Source organism: Rana temporaria, chromosome 1 (assembly GCF_905171775.1).
Source record: "Rana temporaria chromosome 1, aRanTem1.1, whole genome shotgun sequence".
In the NCBI taxonomy this organism is placed as follows: domain Eukaryota; kingdom Metazoa; phylum Chordata; class Amphibia; order Anura; family Ranidae; genus Rana; species Rana temporaria.
In genome coordinates, this window is record NC_053489.1 from 100,310,557 (window position 1) to 100,325,325 (window position 14,769).

The 14,769-nt window shown below is 39.2% G+C and overlaps 1 protein-coding gene across 3 annotated transcripts in view; it reads right to left on the bottom strand.

Moving 5' to 3' along the window:
• Positions 1 to 353: 353 nt before the first annotated feature.
• Positions 354 to 14,769, bottom strand: part of HMGCR (3-hydroxy-3-methylglutaryl-CoA reductase) — a 31,964-nt gene continuing 17,548 nt past the window's right edge. For 2 of the 3 annotated variants that reach the window (XM_040341307.1, XM_040341324.1), the window contains exons 7-20: positions 14,054 to 14,160; positions 13,769 to 13,888; positions 12,204 to 12,367; positions 11,877 to 12,115; positions 11,561 to 11,730; positions 10,012 to 10,206; positions 9,591 to 9,749; positions 8,602 to 8,759; positions 7,473 to 7,578; positions 4,315 to 4,485; positions 3,903 to 4,043; positions 3,662 to 3,820; positions 3,247 to 3,401; positions 354 to 1,881 (exon numbers count right to left, since the gene is read on the bottom strand). In XM_040341307.1, coding sequence (XP_040197241.1) covers positions 1,827 to 1,881; positions 3,247 to 3,401; positions 3,662 to 3,820; positions 3,903 to 4,043; positions 4,315 to 4,485; positions 7,473 to 7,578; positions 8,602 to 8,759; positions 9,591 to 9,749; positions 10,012 to 10,206; positions 11,561 to 11,730; positions 11,877 to 12,115; positions 12,204 to 12,367; positions 13,769 to 13,888; positions 14,054 to 14,160 — 2,099 coding nt within the window. In that variant the 3' untranslated portion in view covers positions 354 to 1,826. The remainder of the gene's footprint in view (positions 1,882 to 3,246; positions 3,402 to 3,661; positions 3,821 to 3,902; positions 4,044 to 4,314; positions 4,486 to 7,472; positions 7,579 to 8,601; positions 8,760 to 9,590; positions 9,750 to 10,011; positions 10,207 to 11,560; positions 11,731 to 11,876; positions 12,116 to 12,203; positions 12,368 to 13,768; positions 13,889 to 14,053; positions 14,161 to 14,769) is intronic. The other variant, XM_040341316.1, reaches the window with a different exon arrangement.

The following is a 14,769-nucleotide window of genomic DNA, read 5'->3' on the forward strand; positions in this document are numbered from 1 at the left end:
TTTGGCTTTATATACTGTTTAGAACACATTTACTGAAGGTTTAATGAATGCATAACTGACTTAACCTGCCTAATGTTCAGCTTAAAGAAAAACAAAAAGATAAAAATAAAACCTGTCTTTCTATTCTTTTCAGAAATTAGCTATGTAGTGTCCCATGTACTCCTGACACAACCACCCTAGGCAATTTTGGGAAGAACGAAACAGGCACCAGAAGAAAACAGGACATTTAGAAAAATAGGTACATTTATTCCAGCAACTTAAAGATAGCTTATTTGTTAAAATACAAGAAAAAAAAAAAAAGAAAGAAAAAAAAGTGACCCTTTTAATTTATATTCCAATAAATACTAGATTGGGAAAACGGAAACAGATGCTTTATTCATCACGATGTCAGCTCTTTACCAGTGCATTAAAAGTGACACAGGCACCACTTTCTGTAGTTAACACATTGCTTCCAGGTTGACAGATGCTCCTCTGAAACCAAACTTAATACCTCTGATGAATACCAAGTATTAAAAACAGAAAAAAAAATGTGATACAAAAAGAAAAATTAAAAGTTACAAAAAGTATAAAATCTCAGACAGTGTATACAGCCATATAAAATTGTATGGAATTGTAAACTAGCCTAGTCTGGGGATTGGTGTCCCACGCCCAGGAAGTGTGGGCAGACTGTGATGTCATTGCTTGTTTGGCATTGGAAGGTCATAGCTATTCTAAATGAGGTAGTGATAGACCACCAAAAAAGAACTTTGGCCACCAGCACCAAAAAAAACACACTTCCAACATTTTCTTTTTTAAATCGTGTAGCTTTTGAAAGCATAGGGAGTTAACAATTACATTTGTGAAACAAATACAATTTAATAGCTGTAAAACATATGCAGATACTTCTGCCTCCCAGAACACGTAAAAGGAAAAATGCACCCAAATAGTACACAATTGGATAAAGGAAGTTTTGAATGATGATAACTTCACTCACACCTATATGCCCGTTCTGTAGGGTTAAAAACGTATGTCTAAAGTGCTTACCACCAGAATTTCACGAGACTTCACTTTCTCTGACTGAACTTCGTGGCAAAAAGACACAGAATTCTGTGAGCAAAGAAAACTCAGAGGTGCTCAAAACAGAGTCCCTATCACAACAGGGACACCAATGTGAGCGAGATTACCACATGATCAAAACATTTTTTTTTTTTTTTGGAGGACCTACAAATGAATAGAAACAAAAAAAAAAAGACATGCCGAGTTCAACATGGAATTTTTGGGCTTTAATAATAGCTGGAAAGTCATAGATTGCCCACCTCTATGTCAGAATTTTAGAAACATTCTTTCTAAACTGCCGTGGCCTTAAAAAAAAAAAAAAAAAAAAAAAGAGAAGTTGGAAGAAAAATAGAAGAGAAGCTGGATGAAGAAGAAATAAATTATTCCTTTTTATCAACTAAAACCAAGGTATATTACAATGCTCAAAATTATTAAATAAGATAAAAACAACCATTCTTTAAACTTAATGAAAAGTAGCTTCAAACTGAAAAGGTTTTATGCAAGCGGTGTTAAGGAAAAAAAAAAAAAAAATGTACATGTCCAAGTTCAGTTGATTTGGCTTTTTTGGCCTTAGCAGCAGACAAATGGGGGCCAGCAGTGATAACTGGACCCTGTGAGACAAACGAGACATGAGGCACATAGACTTGTGTTGAGGCTGTAATAAGTCTTCCTTTCAGGTTGCCTGCATACCATCCCTTCCCAACCGTGACAAAGCACATCCCCTATAGAGAAGTTTCCGTTTTATTTTCTGCTCTCTTATGGTCCTGTATTCATCCCAATATTTCTTGGACTCAGGCAGCTTTCTTTATGCATGTGCCAGGCATATCTTGAAGGTTTATTTTTGACCTGCAAGAAAAGAACAGTGCCCAATTAAAGGAAATCAAGAGTCAATTCACAAATTCAGAGGGTAATCTGTTGGAGCCCCCAGGAAATATTGATGCTTCCAAGAATGGGTGAGTATGTGACCTGCTCTAATGATGCAGAGCTTGGGCCTGAACAGCCACTCTCCAGGCCCAAATACTTTTACTAACCCTGAGTAAGCTCTGACAACATCTTACAATGAGCTTTAAACATCAACCCTTTGATACAGACCATGTAGTCAAAAATAAAGTATAACTGAAGGCAACACTTTTTTTTTTACATTTTGGATAGAGTGGTGAGGTGAGGCCACACCTGTCAGTTTGTATTGCTGTCTGTGCACCAGTTAGGGAGATTCACCCTTTCCATTTGTCCCGTTTACCATTATCATTAAAAGTGAAAGTAAAACATTTTCAAAATCCCAATTTTTGGGTTGTCCCCAGAAAAGTAAGAGAGGGGAAATCTTCCAATACTAGTTCTGGTGACCTACAGGTCACCAGGGATTTCCTCTCACTTATTGCATTTTTTTTTTATTGGGGATATTATATCAAAAAGTTAATTTTTTTTTTTCAAAACTGTAAATTTTGTTTGGGTACAACATTGCATGACCGTGCAATTGTCAGTTAAAGCGATGTAGTGCCGCATCGCAAAAAAAAATAAAAAATGGTCTGGACATTGAGCAGCCAAATCTTCTGGGGCTGAAGTGGTTAAAGCGGAGGTTCACCCTAAAACAATTATATACCGTTACATCCAGCATACTGCTGACATCTACAGTATGCTGGTATTTTTCGCGCTACATACCTTCTTATAGTTCTTTTCACCCGGCTTCCGGGTTCTCACTGCCCCAGGGAGTAGGCGTTCCTATTAAGATGCGTAGATGATTGACGTGCGGGTAAGGTGCGCCAGATAGACGATCTGGGACTCTGCATTATACGGCGCCTGCGCAGTCAGCTCTACACGGCAGGCGCAGGCGCCGAGTCCTAGTTCGTCTATTTTCGGAACGCGTGACGTACCTTAACCGCACGTCAATCATCTACCCCTCTTCATAGGAACGCCTACTCCCCGCGGGAGTGAGAACTCGGAGACGGATGAAAAGAACTATAAGACGGTAAGTACAGCGAAAAAAATAAATAAAATACCAGCATACTGTAGATGTTAGCAGTATGCTGGATCTAATGGTATATAGATGATTTTTAGGGTGAACCTCCGCTTTAAGCATCACTGGGGGGGTGGGGGAGTCAGGGTTCTATTATTTTTTTTAAAGAAAACCTGTTCTAGATAAGCAACACGACAGAATCATTTTAAGACAGACCGATAAGTATTCAGTACTATGATCATTAAAAGTTGCATTACCTGTTGTGGACCATATGGCTCTTCACCAAATGCCCAGCTGCCAAAGCGGCCATTAGGGAAAGTTCTCCTGCCATTACTGTGCCACAGACGATTTGTGCAAGTTGGCATGCATTTTTACCAGGATACTCTGTACTTGCACCCTGTACTCCAAGCATCTAGTCATAAACAAATAACACATATGAAAATTAATAAGTTGAACTCAACAACTATAAAATTTGAGCAAAATTATTTATTCACAGTCCCAGAAACAGTACAATTTTTTTTTCTAGTGAATGTAAGGGCTGATCCAATTCAGAGCATAAAATGGTACAATGGTGAGCTAAGAAATACAGATTTGCATAACTATTATTGTTAGATTTGTATTGTTACAACATTTACTGAAAAGATGATGACAGCATAAAACTTTCTATATTACCTTTAAGCAAGCCTGCTGAGGGATCAGAGTGGTTCCACCTCCAACAGTTCCAATTTCTATAGAAGGCATTGTGCAGCTGATGTATAAATCCTCATTAGTAGGGCCCGTGTTCTCCATTAATGTGATGCAGTTGGAGCTCCCTACATTCTGAGCAGCATCCTACAAAAGGAAAAACCAACACAAATTCAGTTTTCATTCTCATAAAAGAGTGTTATTGTAAAACATCCATTTCTTCCCTCACCTGTCCACAAGCTATGTATATTGCAGTCACAATGTTAGCTGCATGTGCATTGTAACCTCCAATGCTGCCAGCCATGGCTGAGCCAATCAAATTCTTGCTGATGTTAACATCCACCAGTGCAGCTGTTGATGTTTTCAGTACCTGCAGATACAAGTACATATGAGTGTGTATACTGGAAACAGTTACAACAGTGAATTAGGTGCTATTAGATTAGATTAGATAAATGTGCACTGCCTACTTTTTACACCTGCAAATGGTACAGTGGGGTCTTTTTTCAGTATAGGTTTTTTTTTAATTTTTTTTTGAGGTTTAGGAAAATAGACAACTCCGTGTTTATTCAAACAAGTCATCTTAAATCAAATAGAAATACGTGTAACCTATTAAGTAGGATGATGCAAGGCCTTGTTCTTACCTCTCGTACAACATTTGCTGGAATAATAGCTTCACACACCACCGACTTTCCTCTCCCCTCCACCCAATTGATGGCAGCTGGCTTCTTGTCTGTACAGTAGTTGCCACTTACAGCAAGAACGTGCAGCTCAGGGAACTCTTCTTGTAATCTAGTCAGAGCCTTTTCAGTTCCCTGTAGCAGTAAATAGTTTAAAAAGTTAAGAAAGCCTGAACTTAAATTTCTATAGAATGAAAATTTGCAACATAAGGTAGTATTGAGCACGACTTAGTTTAAAAGTTTTGACATTATTCTGAACAAGGGACATAGGAGAGCATTAACCAAAAATGTACAGTTGGATACTGTAAAGCCATATTTAATCCAACAGAAAAATATCAAGCAGGATAAACAATGGGGGAGTCACGGGTACAATCAAACTGACAAATTCATCAAAAAGATCATAAAATCCTGGCTACGACTACTGAACCTCACAAAGTGTATAAAAATTAGAAAACATAAATGATGGTTAAACACACACAAAACATAAATACACACACACATAATTATATATATATATATTTGGATTTTGCATATTTGGATTTTGCAAAAGCGTTCGATACAGTTCCGCACACACGGCTCATGTGTAAGGTAAGGTCTACAGGATTGGATATATCAGTTTGTAAATGGATAGAAAACTGGCTGAAAGACAGAATTCAGAGAGTCGTGGTTAATGATTCTTACTCTGAATGGTCCAAGGTTATCAGCGGTGTACCCCAAGGTTCAGTGCTGGGACCCTTACTTTTCAATATATTTATAAATGATATTGGGTCTGAGATCAAAAGTAACATTTCTGTCTTTGCAGATGACACCAAGCTATGCAGTGGAATAACGTCCTTACAGGATGTCTCCAATTTACAAGCCGACCTCAATGCTCTGTCTAATTGGGCGACTAAGTGGCAGATGAGGTTTAATGTTGATAAATGTAAAGTTATGCACTTGGGGGCTAAGAATATGCATGCATCATACATACTAGGGGGAGTACAACTGGGGGGATCTGTAGTGGAGAAGGATCTGGGGGTTTTAGTTGATCATAAGCTCAATAATGGCATGCAATGCCAAGCTGCGGTTTCCAAAGCGAGCAAAGTCCTTTCTTGTATTAAGAGAGGTATGGACTCCAGAGACAGAGATATCATTTTGCCCCTGTACAAATCATTAGTAAGACCTCATCTGGAATATGCAGTTCAGTTTTGGGCACCAGTTCTCAAAAAGGACATCGGAGAACTGGAGAAAGTGCAGAGAAGGGCAACCAAACTGATAAGAGGCATGGAGGAGCTCAGCTATGAGGAAAGATTAGAGGAACTGAATTTATTCACTCTTGAGAAGAGGAGAATAAGGGGGGATATGATCAACATGTACAAATATATAAGAGGTCCATACAGTGAACTTGGTGTTGAGTTATTCACTTTACGGTCAACACTGAGGACAAGGGGGCACTCTTTACGTCTAGAGGAAAAGAGATTTCACCTCCAAATACGGAAAGGTTTTTTCACAGTAAGAGCTGTGAAAATGTGGAACAGACTCCCTCCAGAGGTGGTTCTGGCCAGCTCAGTAGATTGCTTTAAGAAGGGCCTGGATTCTTTCCTAAATGTACAGAATATAACTGAGTACTAAGATTTGTAGGTAAAGTTGATCCAGGGTAAATCCGATTGCCTCTCGGGGGATCAGGAAGGAATTTTTTCCCCTGCTGTAGCAAATTGGATCATGCTCTGCTGGGGTTTTTTTGCCTTCCTCTGGATCAACTGTGGGAATGGAGTTGGGTGTATAGGATTTAACTGTGTTTTTTAATTTTTGTTTTTTTATTTTTTGTGGTTGAACTGGATGGACTTGTGTCTTTTTTCAACCTGACTAACTATGTAACTATGTAACACTATATATATATATATATATATATATATATATATATATATATATATATATATATATATATATATATATATATATATATATATATATATATATATATACACACATACACACACATACATACACACACACACACAGTAATTTTTATTCTAACTCCTATTAAAAAACAAGAATAATAAAAAAAAAAAGCAAACAGCAAATAAGTCCCTCATACATGTATGGACTTGGTATGTATCCAAAATAATCCAGAAAATACATACAGTTCCCTTGGTTTATCTTGCTTCCAATTATACAGCTGGGCTCAGGCATGGTGCAAGGGCATATTAGCAATATGGTGCTACGCTTTCAGTTTCACATGAAATTATTACAACCTTTGAAACTTATGAAAGAAAGAACGAACATATGGGTTGATTTACTAAGGGCATAAAGTCTGTGCACTGCAAGTGCAGTTGCTCTAGATCTGAGGGGAACATACAAGGAAAATATAAAAACAACATTTTTGCTTGCACATGATTGGATGATAGAAATCAGCAAGGCTTTCACGCAGATCTAGTGCACCTGCAGTGAACCATTTTCCTTTAGTAAATCAACCTCATGATGAATGTTGCCATCCGTTCCAAGGACAACCACCATTTATTTATTTATGGAGCCATGGTCTTTTAGTGGTTCTCTTGGCAAGTCAACTCGCACAATGATAATATTTCAATATTAGCATTCCAGCTGGATACATTGTGCGTAACTGAGTGGACTGACGCCATTTTTTGGATTATTCATGATACATACCAAGTCTATACATGTATGAGGGGCTTATTTGTTTCTTTTAAATACAAGTTGAAATACACACACACACACACACACACACACACACACACACACGTGTTTAACCATCTTGGTGTTTTTTCTCTTATAAATGTAATATATTCAGTTGGGTTGAGCAGTCAGCCCCTGTTGACAATTGTTTTTTAAAAACATGGTCATGCAGGGCTCTGCCAGCCCTTGGCTTGTAGTTCTCAATGAACTACCATGGCGCTGTTCAGCACTGTGGTAGTTCATCGATTCATCCTGTCAGTCTAAAACTGGCAGGCAGGCAGCTCACACTGATAGCCTGTAGGAGTCCTCCATAACACTTGTGATCTGCTGTTCGCAGGAGCAATGCTTTCCAGGCCTCTTACTAAAAAAAAAAAAAAAAAAAGGAAGGAAGGAAGGAAGGAAGGAAGGAAGGAGTGTTTATTTTTTTAAAGTGAACTAATGCCTCCTACCTTTGATATCATGTTCATTCCCATAGCATCTCCGGTTTTTGATTGAAAACGGATGTAAAGGTTGCGCCCAGCTACAGTGGATTGAAGTCTCCCAAGTCTGGCAAACCTAGAAATCGACAGAAAAGCACACAAATCATCATACACACTCAACATACACACTGAATCTTTAGGTTTTATGCTTAACAGGATTCGTAAAAGGCAGAATTTTTTTTGATCCCAATGCATTAACAAAAAAAAAAAACCTGTGTTTAGCAGCCTCCCCAGCACCCCCTAATTACTTACCTGAGCCCCATTCTCTCTCCAGCCACAAATGTCCAAGTCACCCAGGACACTCATTTGCCATGGGCTCCCAATCAAAGTCAGTCAGCCAGCCAATTAGGGGCTTCATGTCTGAATGAATACACAGAGCTGCGACTTGGGTGCCCCCATAGAAAGCCACTGGCTATAGGGCCAGGAGCAGCAAAGAGGGACCCGAAAAGAGAAGAAGGATCTGGGCTGCTCTGTGCAAAACCAACTGCACAGAGGTGGCAAGTATAAACGTGTTTGGTATTTTTTTTTTTTAGATAAAAAAAAAAAAAAAAAAAGAAGATTTACTTTACTAGCCAAAATAAAAAAGGTATTAAGAAAAAGAAAGTAAAAGCGAGATGGTTGTCGATAACTAATCAGTATAGTATAGCCATTAGCAGTAATCATATGTATAATAATGATAAAAAATAAATAAATCAGACAGACCGATTGTAACCAAGATGAATCGACTTGGGTACAATCTGCCTGCCCATACATGGATCAAATCTTGGCCAGTTCAGCAGGGATGATAAGTCAGGTCGATTCTGCCATCATAGTGTGGACTCAAAAATCTCCATTGTATTTAGGCAGCTGCAGCAACCTGAATACAATTGTGAAGCTGAACAGTGACTGCACCTGATGGGATACATTCACAGTTCAGCCAAAATGTTCCACCTAGCTTGGCCAACTTTTAAATCAATTTTTGTCCAGCCAGATTCTGCTTGCAGGGCCACCCATGGCTCAAAGTTCTATAGAAGGCATTGTGCAGCTTAATTTTGCGAAATAGGGATAATCTTCGTACAGACACACACGTTAACACCCAGAGGTTGAATAAAACACTTACCGACTTGTGCTGTCAAAGGCATCCTTAATTACTTTAAATCCCTCGGGACTGTCCAGCCAAGTTTTTACTTCAGCTGCATCACAAGCCGATGGCAACCTCACCACTGGCCCTCGAGTCATTCCGTCAGCCAGGATACGGCTTCGAGCACCTCCGCCCAGCTGAAAGGAGCATATAGTTTGTTTATATTCTGGAAATAGACAGTAGCTTAAACACACACGCCTATACCAACAGGGATACGCTACAAGTCTACACTGGATTTCTACATCATATACAAAAAAATGCCACAGATATTAATTTGCAATTGGTCCAACAACATTTCATCTGTACCAAGAACGGATATTTTGATTATTCCGTAGCCACTCTTTGGCTTATACATGAACTGTTGCTCTCTTTTGGGCAGAAATGACAGTTCAAACATTTTCCAGTATTCATGAAACTTCTGTACATCTTTGTAGCTTGATGGAAGAGGTGTAGCTTAAAGAGACAATGATCATCCACCACTTATTGGCCCTGTAATCTATTTCAATGACATTGTGTCTTACTGTGTTTCAGCCTCCTTGTAACAACCTCTGTGAACTCCCCCCCCCCTCACCTTTTATTTGGAACGAGCAGTAACGGTGCACATTAGTTGCAGTCATGTGAACTACTTTATGTACGTTACACATCCCACAGTCTACACTGGGAGAGAGGAACAAAAGAGAGGGATTCATTTCCACATCCAGTGGACCATGGAGAATGAAGTGTAGCCACCATCTAACAAAAAGTCAGATCACAGCAGCAAAAGCCATTTCCACTGCAATGGATGTCACTGCAGTTTTCTGGCAAGATGCAACAGGTCCTTAGAATCAGTACGGCATCTTCATTTCTTCTAGAGCCTGCAACTGAAAGCCGGCCCCAAAAGAAATCGCACAAGGCTGCCCGATACGTAAATGCTGAGCTTTGTATTGTCCTTACTTTAGAAGACGATCTAAAAATGGAACAACACTCACCAGTATGGCTCTGCAGCCTCTGTTGGTACTAGCCACAAGACAGCCTTCAGTTGTAGCCATGGGAACTTGATACTCTTTGTTGTCCAAAATAAGAGGTCCGGCTACCCCAACGGGGATGGGCATGTATCCAATAACGTTCTCGCAGCATGCCCCCATCACCTAAAGAAGGAAATTACCATTAATTCACAAGATTTATTTTCCATGCAGTAGTAATACAACTTCACCATCACCAAATTGCAATGGCAAGAAGATGATTTACAGATCTTCGCTGCTGTAAAATGATAAAACTTTTAGAAAGCCTAACCTTAGGATGCAAACATCACATAAAAAATGCACGCAAGCAGAATAAATATTATAAAAGCAAAATTTGAAGTTTAAGAGAGAAAAAAATAAATAAATAATATTCTGGTTTAGGACCTACCAAGGAATAGTCGTAGTTCTTGTAAGGCAGGTTCTGAAGGGCAGATGACTCTGGCAATTTCTTAGACAACATTTGTCTGCGAATAGCAACTCCTCTTTCTAAAGTCTCCATCATAGATTCCAGTTTGTAGGCTGGGATGTGTTTAGCATTCACCAATCTGATCACCTCTGCGTCACTAAGGTACCGAGCACCTTTCTAGATAAAACATAAGAGGTTTCATTCACTTTCGTTACATGGCAGCATCCCAGCTTAAACTATAGGTCACAGCAGGTCTCAATATTGAATTATAAAAAGATCAAATCCATTTTAAAAAAGAAGGACAAAATTACACACAACTCCCAAACCGCACCTATTAACCACTTCCAGACCCTGCACTGTATATATACACGTCGGTATTTTAAAGATGGATATCTCGGTAACGGGCTAAGGGTCCTGTACACGATAACGGCGGTCTTCGTGGCGAGATCGGCGTTATCGGTGGCGGGAGAGGCCTCCCGCCGCTCTCCCGCGCCCCCCTGCCGCTTACCGTCGGTAGTGGCGGAGGCGATCGGGACTGTTCAGCAGCTGACTGGGGATGCGAGTGAGGGAAAAATTTCCTTCACCCATCCCCATAGCTCTGCTGGGCAGAAGCAATGTCAAAACGTCAGTCCCGCCCAGCGTCTTAAAGAAACTTTTTTTTTTGTCATTTGAAAAAAATGACAGTTTCAATTTTTTTTTTCTTTTCTTGCATTTTAGTCTAAATATGAGATCTGAGGTCTTTTTGACCCCAGATCTCATATTTAAGAGGACTTGTCATGCTTTTTTCCATTACAAGGGATGTTTACATTCCTTATAATAGGAATAAAAGTGATCAAATTTTTATTTTCCGTGTAAAAAGTAATAAAATAAATAAATAATAAAACAAAACAATTTTTTTTAAAGCGCCCCGTCCCGACGAGCTCGCGTGCAGAAGCGAACACATACGCGAGTAGCGCCTGCATATGAAAACGGTGTTCAAATCACACAAGTGAGGTATCGCCGCAATCGTTCGAGCGAGAGCAATAATTCTAGCCCTAGACCTCCTCCTCTGTAACTCAAAAAATGCAACCTATAGAATTTTTTTAAACGTCGCCTATCGAGATTTTTAAGGGTAAAAGTTTGACGCCATGCCACGAGCGGGCGCAATTTTTAAGCGTAACATGTTGGGTATCATTTTACTCGGCGTAACATTATCTTTCACAATATATAAAAAAATTGGGGCAAATTTATTGTCTTATTTTTTAATTCAAAAAAGTGATTTTCTTTCCAAAAAAAGTGCGCTTGTAAGACCGCTGCGCAAATACGGTGTTACAAAATGTATTGCAATGACCACAATTTTATTCTCTAGGGTGTTAGAAAAAAAAAATTATATATATATATATATATATATATATATATATATATATATATATATAATGTTTGGGGGTTGCAAGTAATTTTCTAGCAGAAAAAAACTGTTTTAGTCTTGCAAACACCAAATCTGAAAAACACCTAAGGTCCTTAAGTGGTTAAGTACTATCTAACCACTTACATCTGGGTTTTTGAGGATGCAAATACATTCATTAATGGGCCGTGGCTCTTCTGGTATATCCAAATGGTTTTCGTTTTCCTCTTCACTTGAGTCTTGTGATGGTGAATCTCCCAGAGAAAAGTTTGGTCTGGCTGGTAGAGTCTCCAGAGGCAATGGCTTTATAACAGCCTCTGAAATGGGAGGGAAAAAAATAATAATAATAATAATAATAATAATAATAATAATAATAATAATAATTAGGAGGAAACCCACAATGTTACTTTAAATAAAAAGGTTAAACCGAGATTTTACTGTGTAGACTCGTGAAAGCTGGTACCTTTTTCCTCCTTTGAGGAGACATCCTCCACTTTAACTTCTTTTGCTGGCTTTTCTGCTACAGGTTCCTTTCTACAGCATCCCTCCACTGGTTTCTTTTGCATGGTAACAGGAGATGTAATTGGGTTCTTCAGGGAAAGGGTGGATTCTGTTTCAGTTTGCTCAAAGAATATGTACTTGACAGCCAGGAGAAGAGCAAGGCTCAAGGTTATGACCTGCTCAATGTCCATGGTGACCATTCTGTGGAATAAACATCTCTTTATTAGCAGGACTGGTCTGAATAAACAAGATCAAATAACATTAAGACTCCATTAATCATTTGTGTTACCTAGAAAGATAAAACTGCCAGAGAGGCATATTGGGCTCAATCCGCTTTGGAATTGTGTCATCCAGGCCAATGGAGACCTTATTGTCTTGAATAGATGTACTGTTTTGAGAAGATGGTTGACTTATCCATCGGCTGTGAGCATGAACAAGAACCAAGCCTAAAGACTGAAGACAAGATAAGAGGCAAATATTGAAATTTTTTGTAGATTAAGCAGTTTATGTACCACTTCATAGTGAGTCACAATCTGATCTGGACGGACTGGGTTTAGAATAGTGGAGGGGGAAGAAAAAAAAAAATGGACACTTAAGGGAGAAGTATGGGTTTCTTTTTTTTTTTTTTTGCTTACATCTATTCTATGTGAGCTGCCGAGATCTATAAACCTTTCCAGCCCTTTCAGAAGTGCCCCTATTCTGTTAAAAATCGAGATAAATACCTGTGGGAGGTTCTACAGACTTTCATACAGCATCATCCAGACAATGCTGTGAATATAGAGTCTGGATACACCCCCTTCCCTGTCATTTTGCTTGACTGATGTCCTCTCTCCTCCCTCTGCTTGTTTCTGAGACTTCACAGAGCGTAGCTGCTCCCCCCTCCCCCTCGCTATCTAATCAGCACAGCCACGTCTCCTAGGGGAGGGGGGACAGAGACAGGGGGTGTGTTGGTGAAGATGTTCACACCCCCTGAAACTTTTCAAAACTGAAAATGGACCGTTTTTGCCAGCTGAAGGAAAGTTATATGCACATGCTGTAAAAACTAAAAGAGGTAGGAAAAAAAGACGATATGTGACTAATGGGATATGTACTAGTTACTTAACATATCCCATACTTCTTTAAACCTGTCAACTTATTCCTGAAGCTCAAATGTGGAAGAAAAAAAAATAAAAAATAAAAAAAGGACCTAGCAGAACCCTTTATGATGGGACATATGACCCCTCTCTTTTCTAAACTAATGCAAGCGATACCTGGTCCTGTAGGCTGTTTATTCTGCTAAAAGAAGAGCACATATTGGATTTCAGTCTCTCACGTCTCCACAATAGTAATTACACAGATAATAGCCACCGACAGTTCAGGAAACAGGCAGTGAAAAGTGTGTTTAGTTAGGAAGAAAATATACAAATAATGTAGTACAAGCACAACAAGCTTACAGTTAGCCAGCAGGAGCCTCTACTGGGGTACATAAGCCTCTACTGGGGTGCCTGTAGCAGCCGCCAGAACCTGTGTACCGATTCCCAGCCATTGTGCTTATAACTTGTCCCCTAGCTTTCCACTGGTGCTCTGTAACTTGGCAATACAAACTACTGTCAGAACAACTAAAACAATGAGACAGAGGGAGCAGGGATGATCGCCAGCATCCTGCAGATGACTGGATAAAGGACCACTGAACAGAAACATAACTTGGGGCATCATAACTTAAAAGGCAGAAAAGCAAACAAATAAAAAAAAGAAGGAGAAGGATAAATTGAAAACCGCAAACTGGTTAATTGGAGAAAAAAAAAGAAAAAAAAAAGCTAGATAACCAATTGAGGAGGTACATAAAAAAGCCCAAAACAATTAAAGGACACTCACCATGATCATTTTCACTCTCTGTGTGACAGGGTTTGGTTTGTTATCCTCCTCTTCCTCCAACACATTTGCAAACTGACTTAGCTGCCAGATGGGACGGCCCTCGCGACTCTCCCTGGATAGCTGGGGAAAAAAATAAATACAAATTTACAACGATGCCACAATAATTTATAGGTGGAAATCAAATGTGATCTACAGGGGTGATGGCATATTTAATATTCACTAAAGACAAAATCTGTTTCTTGAATAAGGAATAGCCTGGGACAGCAAAAAAATAAAATCACTTACCTCCAGGACTAAAGAGACACAAGCGGGGAAGAAAGTCATGAAAGCAAAGTAGTTTGCTAGGACGGACATACAACCAAAGCAGCACATTATTTCCAGCTGGCGCACACCTGTGTTAAGAAAAAAATGAATATATATTACAAAAACAGTCCTGCTGTAGGGAAGTGTTCAAGATCAAAAAAGTATTTTAAAGAAGGAATCTTATAGAAAAAGGCAAGCAAGATTTACCCAATGGCTATGAACCTTGCTCTACTGCCATACCATTCTCCTCCATCTGCCCCCATTGCTATACCTCCTCCTCCATTTTCCCCCATTGCTAAAAACAGGACAGGACAGGAGGACCCAAATTGGACCCGCTTACATCCAATTCTATGCACTAAAAAACAGACGGATGAGGGCATTACCCTCCAACTGGGCAGATCAGATGACAGTTGGGTGTTAACTGGCTCCGAATTTTTTTTTCTGGCCATTAGAATGCAATAACACTCAAATATGTCTAAACGCATTTTTCTGCCCATCTTATCCCCTGAATGCGCTTTTGATTTTTTTTTTCAGCCTGAAAATACTCCACTTCTAATACGCCTGTGAATGCCAATGTGTGCATGCCTATATCTGAATGCCTATAAAAAGCGATGCATGAGGCACATCAATAATTGGACAAAACAGATAGTAAACAGCAATTTAAAACGAACAGATAAAAAAAAAGAAAAAGAGACCTC